Below are 27,902 nucleotides of genomic sequence, written 5' to 3' on the forward strand. Positions count from 1 at the left end.
TTAGAATTTTAATAACCAGTATTGAAAAAAACGAATTTGTTCTTAAGTATTGTAATAAATAATATTTATTAAGATTGAAAAGATACAATGGCACACATTTTTCGAAGGGAAAAATCAGAATAAATAGTTAAAGTAAGAGAGTCTATTTTTCTAATAGTATTGGTATGAAAACTTGTTTTGTGTGTGTGACACACTTCCGTTTCTTCTTCTTCCACAAATTAAAAAAATTAACTAAGGATGTGAATTAATTGTCTCACCAATCTACTAATGAATTCTATCTTATTGTTGTCTCTTGATGATTTGAGAAAGGCAGTGTCTAATTCTTTGACGAAAATTCGTCTCATAAAAACATTTCATAAACTATCTTATAATAATATAAATTAATTTATCGGTAACTTCGTTAATTTTCTATTTCTACTCCATTTTGTTTAAGTTTAGACTATTAAATTAATAATCTCTTAATTAATATTATTTGATATTTAATTAATAGCATATAAAAAGCATATTTTTTTATTCTTTGCTAATTTCTGATTAATAATTGCACTTGGAATACTTGACAGTTTTTTTTAGTTATTCGAAAACAGAAAATTACGGAAGTAACTTTAAAATTACGGGAGTATTTATTCGGTCATTATAAACAAAATAATGATAGTTATATAATAAATAAGTTCTAATGTAAAAATGTCCTAGCTTATGCTTATTTTACGCAGATTAAGGGATACTTTTTACGAAGTATCCGGTCATGTAAATTATGAAATATATCGTGCTTTGGTGCAACCTATAACGAGAATATCTTTATAATGCCGTTTATATAGATTTACAATTAACAAAAAGATATTCCCGTTAGATAAATGACTGTAAGAAAAATTGACTTTAATCTGACGTTATTCAGTGAATCACATGAAAAGAATAGTTTTGCTAAAATTCCTAAAAATTTAGTTAAATCTGAAAATAATTTTATTTGATTGTAAAAATAATTATACACTGAAAGAGCAATTCTGCTGAAAAATCTAAAAATTTAGCTAAATATAGATCTGAAAAATAATTTTGTTGGATCATCAAAACGATTAGGTAGGACGACAAAAATGATTGCTAAAATATCAAAATATTTGCAGCATTGTTCATCATATCCTTAAGATTCCTGCAAAATTATTTTCAGATTTGTATCTAGTCAAATTTTTAGATTCTTCAATAAAATTGCTCTTTCAGTGTATAAAATATTCAAATTGATTACAACGTCAAAATTTTTTGCAGCATTGCTCATCATACTTGTATTGTCTTACATAAACATTTTAATCGCAAAACAAATTATTTTCACATTTGTAATCTATTTAAATTTTTAGATACTTCAGCAAAATTGTTCTCTCCGTGCAAAGATACTTATTATTGGCAAAAACGATATAAACCGCTGCAACTTGCAACCGATTCTAACAACGTGTCGTGAGTCGACGAGTTTGTAAATGTTTATACGAGCGGTAGCGGTTGCTGCGGTCGTCATACCGTTCTCCACGATCGCTTTCGCTGACAGGCCTCTGCAATCGCGTATCTACACATTCAATCTCATGCTCGTCGGTAATTGTACGGCTTTCCATAAGGACCCATTCTTTTGCTCATCTTCTCGATCTTCAGTTGCTGGAAATAGCTGTACACCACCAGCCACATGTACGTGTATATTGCTGCAAAAGGTTAAAACACTATTATACTATAAGTTGCCTTAATTGCACAAACGTACTATCAATGTCTATCAATTTCTTTGATAAAAAGATTAGTTAATTTTAGATTGTCAACAGTATTATGACCACAGATTATCTATGGTTGAACTTCCATCAGACTTCTATGGTCAGGCTGGCCATAGAAATCAGTTTATCTTCTGACTGAAGATTGTGTTCTTCATAGATAGTTCTGTGGTTGTGACTTCAATTATGATTTTTTTTAAGATTTTCAATTATTTCCTCAATTCGTAATGATGAACAAGAAAGAAATTGCCTTTTTTAAAATATTTTTTTTTCTGAGTAAACAAAAATTTTATTGAAAATTCGCGATGGTATTCAAAGCGCAACTGACATTAAATACTCACCGACGGCAATTGGGCCAAATACGAGCCAAAGAACGCCGTTAAGAACTTCGCCGTTTACTAAGAACATAATTGCAGTGTAAAGGACGCTCACAAGAAAGGCGACGGCTAGCATAAGACCCAGAACCACCCATGGAAGCATCATAAATGTATTTTTCTGCGAATCCAAACCGATCATCATTAAAATTATTTATATAAAATAATATCAGATAATAAATAAATTAAGAACAATATGCATAATATATTTTTCGATTTTGTATATACATTATATGATATATACAATGTGTAAAATTATTAATTTTTATATATTTTTATATATTTAGTATTAAATTTTATAGTCGCTAAATAAATTTTATAAATTTTCTGAAAAATCTGTTGTATTGTCTACACAAACATTTTAGATTAAAAAATTCTAAACATTTAGTGACTTTATGTCTACAATTTTAAATGTCTCTCATTATTCTTCTGCAACATTTTATTGTATATAGATGTACTGTCAATATTTCTTTACCCTTAAAGCACCGATTATGAGTAATGTAGAGATGAGGATGGTCATGCAGAGGTTGATGGCGAAGATGATCTTTACGGCTGTCTTGTCTAGAATGTCGACGATTATCGTTTTCCATTCTACGTTCGCCGTGAAGATCAGGATCAGGAAAAGCACAGCTAGTACCTGCACAAAATCGGTTTACGTAATAATTGAATCACGTGCGAGTTGGAAACATAGAAATGATGTACTTACGATGCCACATACTCCACTGAAAATTGTTCCCGTTTTCAAGGAACAACATCTGCAACAGGTCGTCAGCTGCATTCTAAAATAATAAAGAGTTCCATTATTTTATCGAATTAATATTACTATTTATTAATATTACTATTACTATTTACAAAATATTTAAATATATAACAAATATGTATTATTCATCATCATAAATATAATTTTGTTTTATGTAAGTTTCTGCAATATTTTTTTTCTAATATTGAATATTAATTATAATCTTTTCTTTTATCAAATCTGATAAACATTAACGTAATAAATGAAAAATTGCTAAAAGTAGTATTTGCTAATAAAGCAAGAAAAATAAGTTTCCAAGGGACACATCAAGTTGAAATGATTTTATTTTGAAGTCAAAATCATGAAAGTCAAAATGATTTCTGGTTATAACATTTGACTGTTTATTGACGTCAAGACTCAAAATAAAGTCATTTCAATATGTTGTTGACTTTTATATGTTCCTTGAGTTAGAAATTTTTTTAATCATCAATTTTTGAAAATATCAAATAAGGGATATAGAAAAATTGCGTTTCTAAAAACTAACTCGATTTTTTTCGACATTATCTTGATCAAAATAGATCAGAATATGCTTTGCATAATCCTATCATAAATTCGCCACACCCGCACCTCACCCATCAATTGCGGATGATGACGCAGTGGATTACGGAATATTGGGCGATGATGCGACAACGTGATCCATTCTCGCCGCGACGTATCGCAATATCGCGCGCGAGTAGTTAATTCGTGTTATGTCGAGAATAAGGGAAATTTGGGTCATTGGCATGTGCCGCGCGCTCGCTTCTATTTTAGACACTTAAACAAGTCGCGTATTCGTCGTCGCTGACCTTCCTTCCGGCGTTTATTATTATTTCTCCAACACTCAGGGATTCGATATCCGGTGGCGGGAAATAGATACATCCTCTGCGGATAGTAAAAAGACATGACACGTAATTATGTTACGTTTAAAATTTTGAATACTTCATGATTTTTTTACGATTATTTTTAACATACATTGTCAAATTCAATAATGTTAAATTATACATCATTTAAATTATTTTTATATTTACAGGTCGCTACTGCTCTTTCAATACGTCGTTAATTTATATAAAATAATAGAGTTAAACAATTTTGCTTTCCGGCAAGAGACAGACTGTAACATAAGTTACACAGAATGTAACACAGTGAATCATTACATCCTTATTGTTCGCCAATATTAAATAGAGAAATGATCACTATGTTATTATTATACATTATATTACATTGTGTAGGATTCTCTCTGAAGGATTTTGACAAAATCGCTCGTGGCCAGATTCTGATACAGCGTCTTTAATTTATGGTGCTTTTCAGCAAGAGATAGAGTGTAACACAGTGACCATTTCATCTCTGTTTAACATTGGTAAATAATAAAGATGTAGAATAATTCACTGTATTACACTGTATCATCTGCATCTCTTACTGGAAATTAAGCATCCTTTAATTCAAGAAAATATATTCAGTTTGATTCAAATTATTGTTTATTTTTTATTTAAATGCATACGTTAATAATATGAACGATGCTTACTTGGAAACTAAGCACTGAAATAGATTGGATTAATTTACATTTTGACATAGATAGAAATTAAAAATAACAAAATGTTATTTAACTCAAGGGATACCATTGCTCCTTTGATATTTAAGTATATACAGTCATCGTATAGAACGGAGTTTTCCATTTTTGTCCAAGCGAATAGCAACAGACGAAGGTAGGCGTGTTTTGCTCAAACCAATATTTCTTTGAGCCTGTCTCTCTCCGATCTAAGGTCGGCTCGAGGACTAAAGAACAAGATCGCTACAAAATCGCGTATACACAGCCACGGCTGTACGTTCGCCGACCAAGTCGAGGTCTTCTGATCCTCATAAGGAAACGTGTCTCTGCGCGATCCTACGCCGTTTACTTCGCGAAAAAAGCTACTACATCACCGTCGAATGATGACCGGCTGATTAAGATTACCTTGGTAGTTCATGGTAAATTGACGGCTGTACTTGACCGACACTCGAGAGCGTGGCTTGAAAAAAGCGTCAGACATTAAGAGGCCTCGATACCTATCTCGGCGATCTCGATTCGTGACAACAGAAGGAAGAAATATTGCAGAATGTTTCTTGTGTGTTTCGTAAGATGATCGTTGAAGGTCCAAAGCAAATTTACTAAGCAGCGTGAAGACTTGCGGAACTCATTGTCAGTTTCATGGACGTTAAATGGAAAATATGGAACAATTAAATGACACGGTTAATTAGAGAATTGTTCTACACGGTGTCGGGCTAGTCAACGAAGAATTTCTAGCGCATTTTGTAAGTTTGCCGAGCTATAACCGGTTTCGGATTTTGTTGACGAATAGTTCGCACAGGAATGCATAAATCACATGAATTTTCTCACTTCGGATGTTATAATCAGCGATGACGAGTGTATCGCTACTGGACTTTCGATATTTTATTAAAGAAAATATACATGCAGAGAACAATGAAGTATATAAATTAGACCACGTTTAAAAGTAATTATAAAGTATCAAAATAATTATGTAGGACACGCGCTGAAGCACGATGATAATGGAAAAAGTTTTGAAATTCTAGCAATTAGCTTGAGTGTATATAATATAATTATTTGGATGATCCAACATAATTATTTCTAATATTAAACAAAGTATCTTTTAAATAATTATTAAGATAATTTAAAATAATTATTTCTACATTTGCATTCAGCTAAATTTTTAAATGCTCCAGAAAAAATCGTTCTTTTCATGAAAAGAATCTAACAGAGAAATAATTAAAATGATGAAGCATGATGATAAATCACTTTGTATAATGAAAACTTACAATCGTAAAATTACAATCGTAATTCTCGTAAGGCTGGAATCAGACTACACATTGAAGAATGAAATTGAAGATTGAAAGATTGAAGTTTGATCAATCAGAACAAAAGGAGTCAAAACTTCTTTGTCCTCATTGGTGAAATTTCAATCTTTAGTCTTTAATCTCGTTCTTCAATGCATAGTCTGATTCCGGCCTAACGTAAATTGTTCCTGTTATTATAATAGACAAGACTGCTGCTCGGAGGTGCATTCCGGAAGAGTGCCGCTGAAACGCGCGATTCTATCCGGCTTGCGCAAAAAGAGATTGCGTCACTACACAAGAGATCACTGTGAAGCTCGGAGATCATTTTCCTAAAGAGAACGAGCGTTTTAAATGTCGGTATTATACCAGTCTTCAAGTCATCGCGAAGTAGTATTACGCGTTTGCGCAACCGTTTCCGAAGGCATTGATTATTAAGTATCATAAATATCATAAGAAATATCAATTATGAAAATAGAAAATATACACATTGATGTGTATATTATGATGTGTATATTATTAAATTATGACCTAATGGATTTATATACGCTTGCGTAAATTTATTAATTAATAATAACATATTTATATTTTTTAAGTGAAGTGTCGATTAATTTCAGCTTCAATAAACGCGTTTAAAAAATATTTTGTGATTTGTAAATCTTATTTTATTTTCTAAAAATTAACTTATTACATATTGGTTCTCTCTAAATCTTTTGGAATGGAATCTCACTCTAAAGATTGAAAATTATAAATCAATAATGGATTCATATACCTACGCTTGCGTAAACTTATTAATAATAACTTTTTATATTCCGAATAAAGTCGATTAATTTTAGTTTTGATACAAGCGTTTAAAAAACATTTTGTGATTTGTAAATCTTATTTTATTTTCTAAAAATTAACATATTATACATTGGTTCTTTTTAAATTTTTTGGAATGGAATCTCACTCTAAAGATTGAAAATTATAAATCAATAATGGATTCATATACCTACGCTTGCGTAAACTTATTAATAATAACTTTTTATATTCCGAATAAAGTCGATTAATTTTAATTTTGATACACGCGTTTAAAAAACATTTTGTGATTTATAAATCTTATTTTATTTTTTAAAAATTAACGTATTACACATTGGTTCTTTTTAAATTTTTTGAAGTGGAATCACGCTCTAAAGAGCGAAAATTGAGCTGGTCTTGAAAAAGAGTGGGTCAATTTTCAATCTTTAAAAGCGAAATTTTATTCTTCAAAGTGATAATTCATTTTAAAAATTTTAGAGAATAGGTGTAATATCTAATGATTCCGATATAGGTATTAGTCATTGCATTTTCAAGTACGATGCATATGAACGAACGTTTGAACATACTTACAAATATTATGCAAAGATAACGAAAAAAAGAAGAATTCTTACAGAAGACATTGTCGCAATCGATACGAATACGATTGACGTTAAATTTAGACGATGAGTAAGCGCAAAAAAACACCGTTTAAAAATATACGATACTATTCGATCGGCCCGCTAAATCGGCCAATATGGGTTTTCTTGATCCAGATACGATGATTAATTAGGAAGGAAAGGGAAAGAAGGCTCTTTGTCGAGATATTTCGCGTGCGTTCCGATAGTCAATTAATGTAAGAAGAAAAGGTGCGGTATGTCAAGAGAAGCAAAGAATGGAGAAGATCGATATTCGACCGTTAAAGTTAGGCCGCTTTGAAGACCACTGATCGATAGTTCTCATTAAAGAAAAAAATAAAAGAAGAAACAAATTGGTTTTGCAATATCTTGTGTAGGAAACTCAAGCATAATAAGCAAAAGTTTCGACATTCTAGCAACTATATAAATTATTTCGACACACACAGTCTAATAAAATTATTTTTATATCTGACTCACTTTACGGATGCTTAAGTAAAACTGTTCTTTGTGAAATTAAAAAAATTTTTATTATAAGTTATACTTATCGTTATACTAATAATTAGACATTTGGATTCTTATGCAATTTCATATTTTTTTAGATGCAACTTGGAAAATAACATCAAAATAGAAATTTATCTGAATAAATAGCGTTCTAAAAATGCATATTTATTTGTGCGTATTGTGCATATTTGCATATTTGTGCAAATTTGTATATTTTGTGCATGTCTGCAAAAAATATCTGCCTAAAAATCCGATGTCTACTAATAATGAATGCTTTCCATTTGATGATACAAGTCAACACAAGCATCGTTCTATCCTTCTTGACATTCAGACAGTGACAAAGACGGAACGACACTTATATCTACTTGTGTCATCAAATGGAAGCACCCAATACTTGATTGCGTTTGCACGCGATCGAGGATGCTACTGCGCATTCGTACGCGCGAACAGTAAATTGATTTTGTAAATCTTATCGGACCTGTCACGAGTCTTGGAAGATTTCCTGCTATTGGTGTTAATAAGCCATCGCGTTTCCGCAAAACACGCGCAAAAGTCTCGAGTATTTTATACGAATACGAGAAACGCCAGCGTCACTTAAGTAATTTGTAAGCACTTGTGCATACATCGTTGTGACAAGCCACAATAGCTCTTGTCACAATTACTTTATGAAAAGCGTAAATTACGATACGAGTAAGACATGGTCCTTTCCAAGTCACGCGTATTTACGAAGCACATCTAAAAGATTTGGCTATGCGAAATTGCACATATTTTATTTTTATACCTCAGTCACGATTAACGTGCGACCTTCCTTTACCTCGCACACTTAAACGCAATTTCTTGTGCTTTATAATATTTGCGAAACTTCTCTTCGGAGTTTGTCGAAGTACTTTTTCGTACTATATACATTTATAAACATACATAAAATATCTATACATATATAAATATATAGAATTGTTTTTATTAATTAGACTATAATAATAATAATAGTCATTAATGATAGCTCCATCAAATCAATAATTTAAAATAATTTAGAAATAGCGATCGAATAGTAAGAGCAAAAATTAAATTCTGTACGGATGCGATCGAGCTATCACAGCACTGTAAAACGCTCTCTGAATGATCGGTTACATCACTATCCAAGCTTTCTTGTTTACGCATCACCGTTTACATTCTGTTACCTTTTATCACCGACAATTTAACGTTTGATCGACCGTTCAATTGAAAGAAAAGTAATTGATCTTACTATAATATTGCGTATCGAGCACTATCAATCCGCCAATAACAATAGCGATCCAGAGCGCTAAATGTCCGATCGTAAAAACGGGCGGAAGGTATCGGCAATTCGCGATCATTCGCGTACTCACTTTTCTTCTTCTCTCTTTTCCCTCGGGAATCGATCGCGCAGGTGCACCGTGCGTGCCTACACGGGAAAACGTACGCGGATGCTGCACACGAACGAGAGCGCGGGACGTGACGCGACGTGATGCGACGTGGCGCGGCGAGGCGAGAGACGCGGTAAAAGATCACACGCAGGTCCAGCACGCGCGCGCGTTCCGCTCGCAATAGGAGATGACCAGAAACTGTGCCAAGAACAGTGCCGCGGCGGCCGCGCCAAACCGCGATGTGGCATACACCTACGACGCCGTAACACACCTACATCGGTGCCACGGGTCGGTTGTACCAACACCGCGACGACGACGACGACGACGACGACGACGGGGAGGCCTACGCGGTGCGCTACCGCGATTTACGCGAATACGGCGTGTATCGCGATCGCGAGATGCGGTAGGAGAGCGCGGGGCTCTCGAGAGTGAAGATCTATTGGGTTGGCAAGAAAGTAATTGCGTTTTTTTTTAAAAAGCGTTTATCAGTAAAAATCGCAATTACTTCCTTATCAATCAATATAAATATAGCTTGGAGTAAAGTTTCAGCTTTAAGAATCTCTCTTTTAAATTGCGATACGATAATTTTTAACCGGGGGTTACGAGCAATTAAAGTCAAAATGATCCTTTTATTTAATCCGCGATGACTCAGTAACCAAAAATCGTAGGAATAGTTTTAAAAATACGATTTTGTAGGAAAAGTATCAAGCTTTCACGATAGGTAATCGAAAATTTTCTCAAATTTGTTTTGGGCACGTTACAAACCCAGAAAGTGAGAAGAAAATTTTCCGTCTTTTTCAGCTCGTAATTTCTGTATGTAAAACTTACCAAACTCATATAAACTTAAAAAAATGTGATAAGATTTTAAAAGTAGAGATTTCAAGCTTTAAAACCCTTTTTTTAAATTTAAATTTCATTCATTATTGACGAAGATATTGTATATACAACTTTGAGCTAAAAAAACGCAATTACTTCCTTGCCAACCCAATAGATGTACCAGAGTAGCGCGATCCTTTTATTTCAGCCAAACGCCGACAACTTTCCTATTGGCCATTTTGACCACTATTTTTGTTCTGATTATCTGTCGTCAAATAAGTATATTACAAGTAATTATCCAAGCAGAAGTCATTATGACTCCAAAATGATCATTAAAAGTTCTTCATTAAAAATCATTTCCGATTTATTTTAACGTCATTTTGACATTATCGTAACTTGTTTTGCTTATAAATGGGTTATAAGTAGATATATTATAAGCAATAAATATATAATAAGTAAGCTCGGTAATTCTTTAATATGATATGATTGTTAAGTCAAACATGACCCTTGCACTACTCTGGTACATACTCGACAGAACGCTTTTTTATACGAATCGCTCTCCACGCGAGACTTTATCTCCGGCTCCGAGGAACGTGGCTGGAGCCGCTTGTGACAGGCCGAGGGTAAACTTTGCCGCTCATCCGATCCTCTGTACGAAGACTGCACGAAGTCGCACGTCTCGCTCCCCCGGGAAAGTCTCGGCGTCCGCGACTTTCCACGAGCTACATCTCTGTCAAACTCCTTCGACACGGTCGTTAACTCCGAGGAGCTGAGCGGCGACGAATTAATGAAATTTCACGTAACTTTCCTATAGATCTAAAAAAGTATGTTTTACTTGACGTTTCGTTCAATTTTCCTGATGAGAAATCATGCCCGTTTTAAAATTTTCTGCGCTGAAAACTTATAATACCGCTATGAAAATACTATGAGAGACTCGCAATATTCTAAGACGTAGTTGCAAGGTCAAGAGTGGAACGTTTCTGCGTTATTAGGCATATAACTGAATTATAAGGACATACAGAGTAAAATTGCTTTATGAAAAACGAAAAATTATGATACGAGCGCGATACGTCCTTTCCAATCTATCTGTAAATGTGTATCGCGATTTACAGAGAATGACGTGTATAATTACGTATATCGTTGTTACGCCACAATGTAATTTTCCGCGATAGCTTCTAGAAGAAAGAATCCAAGACGGAGTCGACGTGCTTCACTAACGTGCTTGTTAGTTTGCGCACGTTGCGTGACCTCGAGATAACACCGCGATGAACCGAATGACATTGCCGTTGTATTTGCGCACGTAGGTAATGAATGGTTTTACACGGTGGATGGCTATTCCATATCAATTGAGAAACGAACGTTTACTGCGGCAATTCCGAGTAATTAAACTTTCCTCATTTTTTGTATATATTGAGTCATCTAAAAAGTATCCGCGGTTTTTGTCATTAGATGGTCAATATATATATATATGTGTGTGTGTGTGTGTGTGTGTGTGTGTGTGTGTGTGTGTGTGTTGTACTTTTATGTACATATATATGTACATATAAATATATTTACATTATGAATTAAACATAATTAAAAAGTATATCACTTATATACATAATATATACATTATACAATTATTATTACAATATAATTTAGTATATTAGAATAAAAGATATGTCTATTGTAAAAATAAAACTGCATTTGCAATGTTTATACTAGAATGGAAAATAACAATTGCAATAACTGGATTTAGTAAAGTTTAGTACAATAGTTAAGTACAGCCAATTTGTTCTCCATCATATTTTGTAATTATCGTAATTTTTGAGAATTATAATCCGCTCGCGTCAACTTTGCAAAATATTGTAAAAATGTACGCCTTAGTTATGATGGCATTTTAAAAAAATATACAAACATACTGCAAGTAAGTTTAAACAATTTTAAAATTTTATTTTTGTAAATGTTAATATAAAATAGTATTAAAAAATTAAAAAATTTTATTTTTTAGAAAGCATCTTTGAGAAATGTTGAAAAAATGGCAAGTTTGGAATTGAAGGGATGGATGGAATAAAGCCTAATTACAAAATCTTGATATTAATAAAAATTAAAATACAATTTGCTGCTTTTTTTATTATACATAAATGAATACAATATTAAATGAATTTATGTAATGTCTTTAAGAAGTACATGTTATGAATCATCTCTATTACGATCAATATTACATGAAAAAGGTAATTACCGGAAAAAGGTCTAAGTAAAATTGTGCTATTCCGCCTATCCCCTCAATTGTAATTGCAATTAATAATCCATATGGATAATTTCATTCAAAAATAAAGTTAATATTATATAAAATATAAAAAAGCATAATTTTAAAAAGTGTGTCTTTGATAAAAATGAAAAGAATAACAAATTAAAGATTATGATTATAATTAATAGTGCATTTATCTCGTTCAAGATGCTCTTGAAATGCAGAAGTGTTAAACCAGTTGCAGGGTTTCAGGCATACGTTGCCTTACCTTTGCTGTACAAATGTTAAGAATATGTTTTTCTTATTTCTTCTTTTTTATAAGATTCTTATTGTCTTATTTATTTTCATAATTAATAAAATTCTTTATTTTTAATTTTAATCTAAACTTTGAAAATCTTCAAAATTTAAATTTTAATGCTCTGTTCTCAGCGTGATTTACATTAGGATAAAGAAAATAAAACATCGGAATTTTACATGTCCATTGATGGCAGGCAAATGCGCAGTTGTTCTGTCTACTTAACCTATTGGGTTAAGTAGACTACATTATAAACAAAAATATTTGTCTAATCAAAAAAGTTCAAAATTAAAAAGTTTAAATCGAGAATGATTTTAAGGGCGGAAGATAAATTCGAAGTTAAATTGATTTTAAAGTTTTGGTTACGCGATGTTTGGCTTGCCTCTTGAACTGCAAATATTAATCGTAAATGTCTTAGGCCTGGTAAATATCTCAATCTTAATAGCATACATGATTAGTAACAGTATTTTATAGGATTTAAATAAAACTTCAAGGTTTAAATTCTTTTAGAATACTTTTAGAATTGTAAATCGTAAAGGTTAATTTCAACAAGCACACATTTCAATTATATATAATATGTATTATAATGTGTGTGTGTTGCATATTTATGAGTTACACAATTATACACTTTTACGTATAAATATTGATGATTTAAATTGCTATTTATAATTATTATAATTATGATATATAATATATAATCTCTCTCCCTCTCTCTCTTATTATAATTATGTTGCAATATTTTGATAGTTATGTTTTATTTTAATTATTTTATTTAGCAATTTAAATAATTTTTTTTAAATCAACCTTGACTTTCAATTTTAACTTTCAAGAATTTTAAATTTCAAGAATTTGAAATTTACGCATTAATATTATATACTACTCGAATTAAGTGTGTTACATTATTTATCAAGGCTAGCACCACTTTAAACTGGAACTGGTTCAAGTGGGACCAGCAGCTAGAGAAGATCTCGAATGTCTCAGTTTCACAACCCGACAAATTGGATGTAGAGAATATCGACTGGCTTAAGACGAGTTAGCACTTCGTCTTGTATACTTGCCATAAAAAGATACAATTCTTATTGTATCTGCTGGTATAATCTAAAAATATTCCTGTCATAGAAATAAGAGCTAAGGATGAAAAATTTCTTCAGTTCTATCATGGATCGTCGTCACACGATTTATCATCGATCGCATCTTGCTCTTCGCATACGTGGCTAATATTTACACAGTAGTGACGCGAAGCCGGCAGAATTTGCTCATACTTTGGATGGTACTCAGTTTTCTTAAAGATATTATTTTGGAAGTCGTCGTGATCGTCATTACTTGCCTGCTATGGCATGCTACGAAGGAAAGCTTCCCGACGTCGCTCTTTGTTGAGTTTATTGTAGATAAAATAATAAGTCTGAGTGGTAATAATAATAATAATAATAATAATAATAATAATAATAATTAGTAAATAGAATGGAATTGATAATAAGAGATACATAGATGTAGTGCAAATACATTCTCTAAGTTTCTTGAGGAGTGGAATCTCACTCTAAAGAACAAAAATTGAACCAATCTTGGAAAAGAGTGACTCAATTTTCAATCCATAAGAGGAAATTTCACTCTTCAGAATGAGATTTAATCTAAAAGTTTTAGAGAATAGATGATGAAATTACAAGTTCCTTTTTCTCTGTGAAAACCTTAATTATTCCAGTTATCTCGATCAGCAAATGGTGCACGACCCTCAAATGGTATATGCAGCTACGAAGGCTAGCGAAATTCCGCAGATTTACAATAATAGCGCGGAGAAGTATCGGGAGTATCGCTAATGTTCCCGGCAGAGTTGGTCATTCTCTGGATGATGAGTGTCTTGGTATAGCAATAATTAGACGAGGCAAGTATGCGAGTCTGTTAAATCTGGACAGGCACTCTGAAGAATCTTTCAATAGAATGAACGCGAAATCCTTGACGACCTTATTCAGTGACGACACGAGTAGCACGAATGGCACGAATGGCACGAATGGCACGAATGGCACGAATGGCGCGAATGGCGCGAATGGCACGAACGATTACAATTCCGATTATTTGAGCGTGGCTGAAAAATCAATGAGGATGCTGAATGTAACCGCGGAAGATGTGATGGATGCGCGTGCCAGGATACAAGAGCGATCTTACTGGAACGAGCAAGACTCAATTGCGCAAACACCTGTGATAAAAGAAGTAATAAAGCAACTTTCTTTGGAAAAGAACAAAGAAGAAATAATCAATGCAGAAAGAAATACACAGCTAACGGAGGATAATTTAGCAAAAATTGTGAATAGTACCTTGAAAAAAGAAGACGGTATAGAATATATTCCAGTGAAAAAAAAAGAAGAAAAAAGTAATGAAGAAACTATTCTAGTTGAAGAACAGATTTTGAACGAAAATCAGAAAAATGTTTCATTAAAAAGCGAAAACGTCACATCTGACGAAGTAGATCACGCGAAATCAACGGAATCTTATGATATTTATGTCATATCGAAGAAGAAAAGGAAAGAGAAAAAAGAAGGAGTTGATAAGATCGTGCAGTGTCCTTCGTTCCAGAGTATGAATGCAAGAAATACAGAGGCTAAGCCATGTGCCTCCCTCGTAAGAAAATTAGAAGCGAAGTTCTGTCCCGTTTCTGTGAATCGACAGAAATGGATCGATAAAGTCAATCGTAAAGGGTACCTTTATGAAGTCAACACACAATCAACACCAACTAGTTCAAGTAAAAAAGAACGTTACAAGATTCTGAAAATCTCATGCGGGTGCCATCGTGCTTTGCGTAACAGTTCGAAAAATGGAAATCACGTGCGATCAATCGATATCAATGATAAAAACGTTGAATTTGATATTAATAGAAAAGAATTCGAATCTTTTAAGCCTATCGTCAATATGCAGAGAAGCAGGATTGACAAATCCGCGTTTAAATATTCAGAAGCATACCGTTTAAAGAAACAAATTCAGAAATGGGAAGAATCTTACGGTAAGCACTCCTGGGAAAATAAGTCTTTAGCCGAAACTGCACGTTCCTCGGGATATGCAAAAAAGGTCTTTGATGCATCCGATAAGTTGTCTGTTGTAAATTGTCGAAAGAGCGTTCAGACTGAAACTTATGATGAGTCGATGATGATGAGCGATTCTTTGAGTGAACGACACAGATTGAAATACAAACAGAAACGAAGTAGACGACCGGTCAATTTGCGTTCCGTTCACAATGTGGCATCATTTAGAGAAAAGAATTATTTGGAGGCATGTGAAATGAATATGAAAGCTTTAGAAACCAATAATAATTTTACGTTGGAAAATAAAAGAGAAACGAAAGCGAGAAAAAGGCGAGATCTGTTGCCGAATCGGAAATTATCGATCGAACAACGCGAAGCGATAGAGTTGAAAGCTTTAAAAGCTTATAACGAGCTTACCTTGTCAGAGGATAAGAGAGAATTGGAAATAAGAAAGGACCGAGATTCATCGTTGAATTACGGACGATTGATGAAGGAATCCGAAGTACCAGAGATGAAAGTTTTAAAAACTTATAATGATTCCTTATTGGAAGATAAAAAGGAGATGGAGAGAACGAGAAGATATAATTTGTCGCCAAGTTTTCAGCAATCGATTGATGAACGAAGTACCTCGAGAGTTCGTAACGAACTCGAACGATCGGGAAGCAAGAGAGAGCTGCAAACTAGGAGAAAACGCGATTCATCGAGAGATGAAACGCTATCGGAATGTGAAAAAGTTGTCGAGACTCCAGCGAGCGTCTCTAATGATCTTTCAATAAGTAGTTGTGAGAGTACCATGATCTCCACACATCAGAACATACACAACAATTTTGGTCCAAACGATCGTTACGCAAGACAGGCGCGTATGCCGCTGAATCTCTGGGAGGTTACGAGAAACATCGAATGGACTGTTCATCCGCGGGGTATTATACTCATCAATAAGAATCTACAAAGTCAATTCTTAAAGAATGAGAGATTTTGCGAAAGCCAACAACGCGATATCGTTGATGACAACACTGCCAGCACGTTGCACAGCGCTTTCTTCTTTAAACCTGAAATCATAACGCGAATCTTTCGTCGCGCTCACAACCAGATGAGGATCGACGAGTTCTCGAGGTTTCCGACGTTCCTGCGGCAAGACTTCGACACGGAGTTTGTATGTCAAATGAACAACGAGGTGGTCGTGCGCCATTGGAACTCGTCGTTCGACTGCGATCTCGAACGGTTGATGGGAAACGATCGGAACAATCTTGAAGAGCAATTCAATGCTAATGACAATCGCAATACCACAAGCGAGCATGATCACGATATGTGTATAATAGTTATTGATCAGGAACAGATTTCCAACGAATCGCAAACTGCGACAGAAGATTCGATGACCGTCGAAATACAGGAAAACACGCGTTCGAGCATTGGAAGTATTCAAATGACGAATATTTTGATATTCAATGAAAATCATAATTGCGTAGATAATGCAACCAACGATAATTTGCCAGTTCAATTGATCACAGATGCATTAAGAAATTTCAATATCGAGACAGAAGGTAATATACGCGATATTGCATTGCCGATCGAAGAGTGCGAAGATGTAAGTAATGTGAATGAATGTAATAATTCTCAATCTCGAGAACTTAAGGCGGATATAGATTTCAACGAAGAAAACAATAACGAGTGTGACAGAATTTCTTCGCATAAAAATGCAGATGTTGACGATACAATTCATAAAATTGAACAACTATTGGATTCAAACGATAATTGTCTAGATAACGTAAATGTTACATCGTATGCTAATTCGTCAGAAAAATTAGATAATTCGAGAGATGAAAAATATTTAAGTACAATCGATATTTATTCTGAAAGCAAGATGTGCGAGAATAATTTATCTCTCAAAAATACTGGTAACAATACATCACAATTATCTGATAATAATAATAATAAACAGTTTAACACGTTGGATAATGAAGCTAAGAAAAGTACGTTTCATATTTGTAAAAATTTTTCGAAATTATCTTCCCCCAGTTCATCGTCACTTATTAAATCAGATAATTGTCATGCAGTAAGAGCGAGTGATGAAAAATTACAAAAATTAATCCAACTTTCAGATAGCGTAACTACGTTAAATGATCAAAGAAAAGAATCGAATTTAAAAGATTATACAATTCCACAACTTTATGATAGAATTCCACAATGTCGAAATGTCGAAATTTTAAAATTGGAGACCATAATACCAGATACAAGCACAAGAAATCGGAACAAAAATAGAGACGAAGAAGCAAATGAATTTTTGGCAGAAAAAATTTTTAAGATGCATTCAGACAATGAGCTTCAGCTAGAAGATAGTTTTTATGATAAAAATAATGATCCAGGAGCACCGGTTTCATTTGACGACGGTAGTTTGATGGAGGAATTTTTGAACGATCCCATACCACCTTTAAACTCTTCTTAAGGGAGAAATTCGATATTTTCAACAACATATTCTCAATAATAAAAATACGCGTTGTTAACTTATAACATAGATATTTAGAAATTCATGAATGAATTTTATTGATGAATCTCTTGGTAATCTTTAATCTTAAAGTAACCATATATTGTGAAAACAGGCCTTAGTCTTTAAATAACATTTTGTGTATAGTCATCATGTAAAGTCATCTAAAAATTAATTAATCCGTATAACACATGAGAAAGATAAGTGGTCGTGGTTAATTATCAATTTTCATTATTAAAATACATGCTTTATTAACTATAGTCATGAAGTAATACATGCTTTATTAAACAATCATAAAGTAATCTTTTATGAATACAATAAAGAGATATTACAATAAAAAGTCTGGATTGACAAATTTACAGTTACGAAACGTCATTATCATCACTATAGGAAAAAATATACATTTTTACTTTCTGACATAAAGTAATAAATGCTTGCAGTTGGTCGATCGATCTTGACATTTCTTTTTCATGTACACATAAGATAATATATGAGCAGTTACAATAAATTAAAGGAATGTGTTACATACGATAGCAATATATTTTATTTCTATCAGATATAATAATTTTATATATCTAGTAAAAGTTTTATACAAATGTTTTACATATGTACAAAATATAATTATGCTAAAAATTTTACATGTAATTGTCTAATCATTGGTAACTTGGAAGTCTGCACTGTTTACAGTAGTATAAATATTTAAATAACGTACTTGTGCTAAACAATGCATGTCAAATGTCGTACAAAGACATGTACGTTAGATCGTTCAATTTATCATCATTTACGATAGATAATGCACGAATACAATAAATAAACGGAATAACTTAAGAAAAGAAGGTGTATGATGTTCAATGCTGAAAATTTCAATGCTTAGACTTTAAAGTGACAGTGGAGTCAGATTAGAGTTTCAAAAAGACAGTCGAAAATTAATTTAATTTGAGATGTGAAAAGAATTTTTAACAAGTATCGTCGAGGCCCGGATCTGAATCAGGAACTACGTAATTAGGATCGCAGACCGTATCCCTGACAGCTTCTTTAACGTTTGCCTTAAATACTCTGTAATTAATATTTGCGCTATTTAGTGTCCCGTATAAATACATCGGTAACCGGTTCGAAAGAAGCCACACATTTTGATCTGATTCGTGGTCCACTCTAATGTCGTTTGGAAATACTAGGGACTCGTTGCTAGTACCAATCACGCCTAGATTCTGCGGTATATATTCCTTTCTGGTATCCCAACACCACACGGAGTCCCGGGTGGCCATGTTGAAGAACATGACGCCGTTCTTATCGATAACGGATCCCGAAGAATGACCGTAGTCCTTGGCTCTAGGTTTTCCTACGGGCATGAATTTCTCCGTGTTAGAATCCGCGGTTCGCATATCCCTGAAGACCGACGTAGATACGGCGAACTCTCGGAAACTAGACATCGGATGAAAAAACAGTGTTCTGTCGTTATGAATGTCCACGGGACTAAGCGCCATTCCGAATATTCCGTCGGTCCATTGGAATTTTATACTGTGCAACTCGTATCTTGACGCCAGAGGATCAGGATAGAAGAAGTGATGCTCGACTCTGAAGGCGGAATCTTTAAAGAAGTCGTACACCACGATACCATATCGCCAGACGTCAGCTAAGTATGCTACTGCAGAGCCGCAATCATTATTTCTGATATCCACCACGATGTTGATGTACAGAGAGTCTTGTTTAATCTGTTCATCCGGCAAGGTATATTTTCTGATGAGAATATCGGTGCGTAGATCAAAGATGAATATGGCGGGCGGGCAAACTTGTTTGGATCTTTTGGCGAACTCTGTTTTGCCAGAGTCGAGAACCCACAGACGATTGCACTCGTCCACTTGAACTCGAAAGACTGATGTTAAGCTCTCGCAGTTGTCTGGAAAGAGAGAGAATGAGCAACATTTGGTTATTATGGATTTGCAGATAAATTTTAAATAAATTTTTAGCAGAACATTTTTTTTTAGAAGAACAATATAGTTCTTCAAAATTGCTTTAAAATTTCTTTTCTCTTTAGTTTGTTAACTTATTCTTATCTCTCCCATGATAAGTTATAAATTAAATAACTCTTAATGGTTCATGCTTTTGTTTCGTTAAGAAATGAAAGGCAAGTTTGTTTGTTATTCGTGAGAAACTCATTTACTCAGTTTCCGCACTTTCTTGATTGCATGAAAAATGCTGTTTCTTATATTCTTATAGACTCTTCGCGTAAGTTTAATGTTATATAATTCGTAATCCGTTCTCGCAGAATTTTTCTGCACGCGAATCACTTTCCACATCATAATTTAAATTAAAACTGTTTTTAGATTACAGCATTTTTCTTAAATTTTTCAACTATATTTTGGGCAGTCTATTTTCATACACGTTAAATTTAAATTTACAATATAAAGCACAATAAATTCTCTTTTCGGTATTTTTCTCTAGTATTAAAATATTTATTCATTATGAGTTTTCTTGCATTAAAAAAAATATTAACTTTAAAAGTATCTAAAAATTAAAATAATTACTATTGCATGATAATTACTTAGGAATTTTTATACAAGAATAACAGTCTAAAAAAGAATAGAATCTGATAATTAGCATAAAGATAACCTGGCTCATGCCACTGCCAATTAGGATACGGTTTTAATTTGGGGCTCCTCGTTTTGGAATGTCTGGGCACGGTAGCCAGAGTCACCGGTATGCCTGTTTTCCATTTTGGCAGAGTAATGAATACTTTATCGCGCCAGACTTCCAGGCCCAGGGGCAAGTTATTCTCTGCGATATAGTCGCCCTCGAATATAGCCTTGTCTCGTGCGTCGATATTGTCGAATTCAAAATCAATCGTGGGCCAAGCGTACACCTATTAAAAAATTGTCAACTATAAATACGAAGCTTGTTGAAAAATTTACAGTACCTATATCAGCCATCTTGAATTGTAATTACGTGTGAATAATTTTTTGTCAAAGAAAATTTCAATTCTATAAGATAATCCTGTAAAATGATCTGTAACTTTTTTTATTGATCTGATATATCACATAGATCTACAATAATCGACTTATTTAAATGCAGCAAAAACGTGTTACTTTTTAATTATCAACAAGATTACTGACAAGTAACAACCCAGTTATTGCGAAATCTTTTGAATCGCTTTCGTCTAAATTTGCAACAAAGAAACACCACGTACTAGTTCCATAGCGGGACCAACGTAGTCGTTTATAATGCGTCCTGGCTCGAAACCGTCGCCGAAATCATGGAAATCTAATTGATTGACCGAGTGAGGATCCGCACGGAACATATTGATGGTTCTTCCAATGGACCTGGAAGGATTGCTTTTTCCCAGATTGGATGTAGCAATGTGGTATCGTGATTGCGGCGTTGACCCGTAAAGATTGCCTACGTTCGTAGAATCCGTTGATTTTTCCTTCGGCGGATGATTATCGCAATTTCGCGATGTGCCGGCGTGTTCATCATAAGTCAATGCAGAATCTTTGTAGTTGATGTTCTAACAAAACGCGATGAAATTTCACGAATTGCATTACTACTTTTAATCAAAGAATTCGAAATAAATGTAAATGGCTTAGATCTTTAATTGTAAATAAGACAGATATTATTACATGTGTACATTTTTTAACACAATTTTTAAAATAAATATTTCGGATCAAAAATTTGAAGAAAAAATTAGAAATAATTTTATATAATTAATTCATAATTAATTAAATAAATTGTAAATTGACTCAATAATTTATAATTGCAAATAAAATTGTTTATGTTGTTTCTTACGTGCGAAAAAAATTGTGGAGTGGAAAAGGATGAAGTTAACGGCAACGAAGGTGCTTGAAGGTTCCTGGATAAAATACTGGGACCCGTGTAAGCTGTTAATTTTGGGACAGCCAGTAGCGACATTGACAGCAACCATGGAATCGTGCTCGCCATATCTGTGAAGCAAAATTTAAAGTCTCCTGTGTGATAAAATTTGCATTTTCATGACACGAAATTGCATCAAATTATTTATTACGTCTTGATAATCCTATTACATCGTTATAACTGTTATTACGAGTCAATAAGAATTATAAGATTAAATGAAATTGAACGAAAGGAGTACTGATGTTCCCAATACGATTAGAAATTCAGTGAGATCTTCGCGAAGTCTTCACACATCCGATGACTCGGTAATGATTATCTCCTTTATTGAGGTAAGTAGGTTCCTGCGTTCGCGAGGCAATATTATCAATACACTGAATATAGAATGAGGAACTTCATAATAGCACTCGCTCGGGACTTGTCGGGACTCTGAGTGCATTATATCGAGGTAATCCCCACTTCACTACCAAAGCGAAAATCCAGGATCGTTGCGATATCATTTCATCTAGCTTCAGTATGTCCTTTAAGACCTCATTGTTAAAAATTTCATGAAATTTAATGTACTTTTAAGTTACGCAATTTGAATTTAATTTCATGATATTACATTAAATTTAATGTAATTTAGAACTGAAAAATAGATTTATATGTATATGTGAAATTTAATGTATTTTTCATGAATCTTTATGAAATTTAATGTACTTTTTATAAAATTTTATAAAATTTAATGTATACGTTCATTATATTTAAGTAACTATTGTAACTTAGATTTCAGTTAAATCATTTATTATTTTTTTTTCGTTTATAACCACGAGCTTCATTTACATGTAAAGGAAACATTTCTAACAAGGTGTGTTCGGTACAATTTATAAAACTGTAAAATGTATTTAAGATTTAAATATATAATATTATATATTATATATGTATATGTATAGAATAATATTATATATGTATACGTGTATTGATAGGTTTAAATATATAATAATATTATATATTTTAATCTTAAATACATTTTACGTAAGTCTGCACGAACACATCGCGATTTGAGAAGTAGCTACTACGTTACTGCATTGTTATCTCCACTTTACGTACGAGCGCGTACGGAGGGGATGATTTGCACTATTTCAAGGTACTCTATTAAGGGCCATTTCGACAATTCGATCAACTCCGATTAACTCAATCAGCAATGTAGCCAACAACAAAACTTTTATTGGTAAAGTCGTTTTTAGTCTCATTTTTTCGTGAAATATCTGTTTACTCTTTGCATGTTTTTAAGAAAAATATTTGTATTTATTATCACAGTATGCATACAATATTACATAAAGATAATAAATATATCATACAGATTATAGATTAAGAATGACAGAACGACAACAATCGTTTTGTTGGCTACATTGCTGATTAGATTAATCGTCGATTAAAGTTAATCGAAGTTGATCGAAATGGCTCTAAGAGATTTCAGTGTATTCGATGATAGTTAGTGATGCCGTTTTCTGAAAGTCAAATCGATTTTTTGATAATCGACCCGGGAAAAAATATTTTATACATAATTACATAAAATTATATATAATTTAATTGTATATAAATAGACATATTTCATATATAATTAAATATAATTATATATAAAATTATATATAATTATATGTAATTATATATATTTATATATAAAATATAGTTATATATATAATTATATAGAAAATATGTCCATTTATATACAATTATATAAAATCATATAATAGAAATTCTCTATAAATATTAATGAATTAAATTAATTAAAAATAAGTCTTTGGAAGCCGGTGATGGATACTTTGCAATCAAGTTTTATTGTATATAACAATTAAATAGACAAATATTTCTTTCAATCCTAGGTTTGGATCCTCTTCAGCAAATACATTAATAATAAAAAAAGAATATTTGTTCGTCATAACGTAAATTGTAGATAATATGTATCTAGATTAATGCCTATTTCCACCAATGTATTATAGATTAACTTTAATCTTGATTCAATTTACTCTTCGTCTTTTTCTAATTTTTAAGAACTAGCAAAGAGTAAGTTGAATCGAAATTAAAATTAACCTACATTGATGGAAACAGGCATAAGTCAATTCGCATCTATATATCAAAATATTCATTAAATTTCCATTAATGTTCCATTAAATTATAATAGAAATTCTATAGGCCATAATAAATTCAATCAATTAATTTTATATAATTATATATAAAACATTTTTTTCCCAGGAATTCATTTTCGAGGCCACGATTTTTTTATTCAATTCACGAGACAAAATCGAACGATTTTAAAGAATTGAAAAAAAAAAGAACGTTTTATGCAAAAATATATTGAGTCTAATTTCATTGAAATTGAAGGCTTTTCAAGTCTTATCGTATTGTTTTTCATGGCATAGTAACTAGAAAGATAGAACTGTTCAAGATCGAAATCTTTTAGCTTGAAATTGAAATGTGTTGATATTCACACCTATTATCGTTCCTACTCCTCACTTCATTGCTGTTTTGTCGTGCGACGTTTAGTCTCAGGGATGACACTAATTTGAAATCATTAAAAATTTTTTGATCTGTATCTTTCACTATATTTAAGAGTATTTTGTTACTAATATTATAAGATACTATTATTCATAATATATTTAACTATAAAAATATAAATAATAATATCTTATAATATTAGTAACAGAATACTGTTAAACATAGTGAAAGACACAGGCCAAAAACTTTAATCGATTTCAAACTAGTGTCGTCTCTAAGATCTAAGCGTGCTACGACAAAAGAGCAATGAAGTAAGAAGTAGAAACGAAGTAATAAGCGTGAATAACCGATACATTTTGATTTCAAGCCAAAAGACCTCGACCTTAGACAGCTCTATCTTCCTAGTTATACTATGTCATGAAAAGTACGATAAGAGCCTTTAATTTCAATGAAATTAGACTCAATCGACATATTTTTGTAAACGCGTTTTTTTCTTCGATTCTTTAGAAGAATTCGATTTTGTCTTATAAATCGAATAACAAAATTGTGAATTTGAAAATGACTCTCTTCTCCCCCGGAAAAAAATGTTTTATATATAATTATATAAAATTAATTGATTTAATTCATTACAACTCATAGAACGTCTATTGTAATTTATTATTATTATTATTATTTATTATTAAGCGTAGATACCGACACATTTCAAGTCAAAAGACCTTGGACTTTGTAGGAAAATATAATTAGTAAAGGCACTCCGTGAAAAAATGCTGGTTCGCGCAGATATGGCTGCGTAATTTCTGTTTTAGGCCAGATCCAATAAAATGCAAGACGGCAGGAACGTATACTTGGGCTGTGTTCTATTATGCACTGCAAGTACTAAAAATCTATAGTGCACGTTACATATACTATAGATTTTCAGTACTGACAGTGTATATCGGAATACGGTCCAAGTTTGTTTGTGCTCCAACACACACACACACATATGCACACATACCCACCTACCAAATCACCCACTCACATACACAACACACACACACACACACACACACACACACACACACACACACACACACACACACATACACACACACAGACAGACAGACAGACAGACAGCAGACAGACAGACAGACAGACAGACACACACACCTCATAGCTCCTACTTACTCCAACCTTTAACGAGCCTATTGAAGTGAGTAGAAGCTATGGTAGGAGTATGCGATGCGAACAAATCTATGGACAGAACGATTGCACTTTCTTCGATGAATTTCAGAATGCTGCTTGTTCACCAAACAATTGGTTCTTGCTTATAGTCACTTATGGATCTAATCATTTACATTCAATCGCTTCAAAATATATATCCATACAAACTTAAATACCACATAAACATATGCATAAGTAAATTATCCTATCATATTTTTATCATAAGAATGTACGTAAAATAGGATGCAAGTTTGTGTGGATATATATTTTGGATATATACTTTTAAGTTGCATTCCGAAATCCATCGAACAAAAGTGTCGCAACCTTTTTGCTGACGAGTATATCTCAATTCAAGCTAAAAAAAAATTGAATCGACAATGAATCGTATGTACATACTTCTCAGAATCGACTAGCAAATTAATTTTTGAGGACGAAAAAAGATCGATTCTCGATGCATGGAATCGAAATCCAGCATCACTAATGATAGTAATGTGTGCTCGATTAAATGTTAATCATCTGTCAGCACGTGACATATGATGCATAACATACGAAAGCGCCGCATTATTTGCTGACATGAATGTCGGAGCGAAAGCAATTTATGATGATGAGTCGTTCCTTACTTACTTTGAGCGACACAGACGACCCTCTTCTATTAATTCGGGACCTGGAGATTGGGAATGGCGTTAAACTCAGAGCTATAGTTTTCCCCCCTATAACGATGTAGTATCGGAGATGTGTAGCGCGAGGGAAGACAAGTGCTCGAGATGGCACCATGGATGTTACGCGACTACCATATTCCACTATCCGGGTCGTAAGTATGTCTTAGATCCTACGAAAGGAGAGAATGGCGAATCCCTTCTCCCGAAGATGATTTTCCCTCTCGTCTGTATTACGACTCCGGACTCTATGTCGTGGTATAGGTCATTGGTGGATAGGTTCATGGGAACTCGCGTATTTGCTCGAGTAATGCATTGCGAACGAGAATCGAGGGAGAACCAAACAAACGTCCACTCCCCTTTTTATTTCCAGTTTAATAAATCGACGATAATAAGCGGTTATAACAATAAATCTTTTTTTGTAATGGTTACAATGAGGGTTGGTTAAACCATTCATCGAGTTGCATGCTTTATTCTAATTTTTGATGGTCATAGACCATGGTTTTTGGAGGAAATTTAATAACTATATAGAAGGTGCTTTTTTCGGAAGAAGAAAAACAAATAAAACTAAAACAAAAGTATATAGAGAGGAACGTTTCGTAAAAAATGAGTCATGCTGATGATTGCGCAAGTATTTTCTGAGGAGGCGGTTCATTTTACGGCACCAGCAAGCACAACCATAATTACATTTTTTATGAGACGGGCATCGGGCATTTCTTTTTATTGCCCCGTTCTAGGTAAAACTCATTTGAATTTTACAACGTTGTAACAATGTGGATTCTGGGTAATTCGATTACCTGCATAGGCAACTTATACGAAATGCACGACGCTGTACCATTTGAAGGCTCTAAAGATTTATTACTTCAATGAAAATGTTAATGACTTTTTACTTTCTATTTTCAACTCTCGCAATTTAGAATCATTTTTGACATTAAATGCCCAAATGTTAAGCAAAACACTTGTCGTAAAATTAATAATTTGTAGATATAAATAAATTATAAAGTTATTACTTAATTATTACTTAATCATTAATATTGTGAGTAATAATATCTGTGAAAATAAATAAAATACAAAGTAACAATATGTTATGAGTAACATCTAAGAAATAATAAATATGTTTAGCGTGATGCTTAGTTTGATAATATTATTATAAATTCAATATCATCTTAACTATAGTATTTAGCTTTTTATTTAATTACATCAAATTTAGATGTCAAATTATTAACTAAGTACATGATTACGAAGAACCGATTATAATTCGTGTTGACATTTAAAGACTCACGATGTCTGTATGGTAAATCATGCTGCCTTCTGTAGTCCCGGAAATCATGACGATAGCTCAGACTAGATCCATCTGTGGTGCCGAAAGTATAATCAGGAGAGGTGTAGAAATAGCTGGGTTGGCTCGTTCTCCTCGGAGGCATCCACGGTTGTCCGTATGATGACCATCCGCTTCTCTCCACATCGTTGCTTCTATTCTTTCTCGTCATGGCATGTCTGAAAGCCGATTACGCGAAAACGATAATTAAGCTGTCAAAGGAAAGACCGTGTCGAGATCGTTGAGATGCAACATTTATCCGGATAATCGTATTATAGATACGGATGGATTATAAATACAGTTTCTTTGTAACATTATGTAAACACAGTAAAAAGTGACCTATAAATACTGTTATGTCAAATGCGATTAATCCTGTTGTTAGTCTTATAGAAATATTTAAATATGCGTACGTTTGATATGTTTAAAATAATAAAAGCATTAGCTTAAAAAAAATAAAAGAAATAATATTAATGAAGCATTTATACATATATATATATATATATATATATATATATATATATAAAACGCTATAATTGTATATATAGT

General features: G+C 32.9%; 3 protein-coding genes across 4 annotated transcripts; 1 reads left to right on the plus strand and 2 right to left on the minus strand.

The window, feature by feature from the left end:
* Nucleotides 1-47: 47 nt before the first annotated feature.
* On the minus strand, nucleotides 48-9,269 carry LOC105149193 (hypothetical protein). Of its 2 annotated transcripts, none has more exons than XM_011061444.2 (5): nucleotides 8,992-9,269; nucleotides 2,817-2,889; nucleotides 2,586-2,747; nucleotides 2,078-2,231; nucleotides 48-1,676 (listed from the first exon to the last, which is right to left on the minus strand). In XM_011061444.2, exons 2-5 carry the CDS (start codon nucleotides 2,886-2,888, stop codon nucleotides 1,561-1,563), a joined length of 504 nt encoding a protein of 167 aa, XP_011059746.1. In that variant the 5' UTR covers nucleotide 2,889; nucleotides 8,992-9,269; the 3' UTR covers nucleotides 48-1,560. The 2 variants fall into 2 exon arrangements, with proteins under 2 accessions (XP_011059746.1, XP_087262561.1); XM_087406435.1 differs by lacking the exon at nucleotides 8,992-9,269 and adding an exon at nucleotides 8,871-8,972.
* A 4,124-nt stretch (nucleotides 9,270-13,393) lies between these two features.
* LOC105149218 (uncharacterized) lies at nucleotides 13,394-17,945 on the plus strand. Its single transcript, XM_087406546.1, has 2 exons — nucleotides 13,394-13,756; nucleotides 14,050-17,945. The coding sequence occupies exons 1-2, from the start codon at nucleotides 13,618-13,620 to the stop codon at nucleotides 17,802-17,804; spliced, it is 3,894 nt and encodes a 1,297-aa protein (XP_087262672.1). The 5' UTR covers nucleotides 13,394-13,617; the 3' UTR covers nucleotides 17,805-17,945.
* A 424-nt stretch (nucleotides 17,946-18,369) lies between these two features.
* Nucleotides 18,370-27,556, minus strand: Y-h (yellow-h). The gene is made up of 5 exons (XM_011061446.2): nucleotides 27,321-27,556; nucleotides 21,624-21,778; nucleotides 21,028-21,345; nucleotides 20,454-20,703; nucleotides 18,370-19,740 (listed from the first exon to the last, which is right to left on the minus strand). The coding sequence occupies exons 1-5, from the start codon at nucleotides 27,526-27,528 to the stop codon at nucleotides 18,800-18,802; spliced, it is 1,872 nt and encodes a 623-aa protein (XP_011059748.1). The 5' UTR covers nucleotides 27,529-27,556; the 3' UTR covers nucleotides 18,370-18,799.
* Nucleotides 27,557-27,902: the final 346 nt, after the last annotated feature.

The sequence above is a fragment of the Acromyrmex echinatior genome, chromosome 5 (genome assembly GCF_024713525.1).
Source record: "Acromyrmex echinatior isolate Ae372 chromosome 5, ASM2471352v2, whole genome shotgun sequence".
Lineage (NCBI taxonomy): Eukaryota > Metazoa > Arthropoda > Insecta > Hymenoptera > Formicidae > Acromyrmex > Acromyrmex echinatior.

What these genes read in the sequence shown, in the direction of transcription:
- LOC105149193 (XM_011061444.2), bottom strand. Translation starts at nt 2,888, where the DNA reads ATGCAGCTGACGACCTGTTGCAGATGTTGTTCCTTGAAAACGGGAACA. An exon ending in TCAGTGGAGTATGTGGCATC is followed by an intron (nt 2,748 to 2,816) that starts GTAAGTACATCA and finishes GATTTTGTGCAG; the next exon opens with GTACTAGCTGTGCTTTTCCT. An exon ending in ATTTGGCCCAATTGCCGTCG is followed by an intron (nt 1,677 to 2,077) that starts GTGAGTATTTAA and finishes AACCTTTTGCAG; the next exon opens with CAATATACACGTACATGTGG.
- LOC105149218 (XM_087406546.1), top strand. Translation starts at nt 13,618, where the DNA reads ATGGTACTCAGTTTTCTTAAAGATATTATTTTGGAAGTCGTCGTGATC. An exon ending in AGATAAAATAATAAGTCTGA is followed by an intron (nt 13,757 to 14,049) that starts GTGGTAATAATA and finishes TAATTATTCCAG; the next exon opens with TTATCTCGATCAGCAAATGG.
- Y-h (XM_011061446.2), bottom strand. Translation starts at nt 27,528, where the DNA reads ATGACGAGAAAGAATAGAAGCAACGATGTGGAGAGAAGCGGATGGTCA. An exon ending in TGATTTACCATACAGACATC is followed by an intron (nt 21,779 to 27,320) that starts GTGAGTCTTTAA and finishes TTTGCTTCACAG; the next exon opens with ATATGGCGAGCACGATTCCA. An exon ending in TTGGTCCCGCTATGGAACTA is followed by an intron (nt 20,704 to 21,027) that starts GTACGTGGTGTT and finishes ATTTTTTAATAG; the next exon opens with GTGTACGCTTGGCCCACGAT.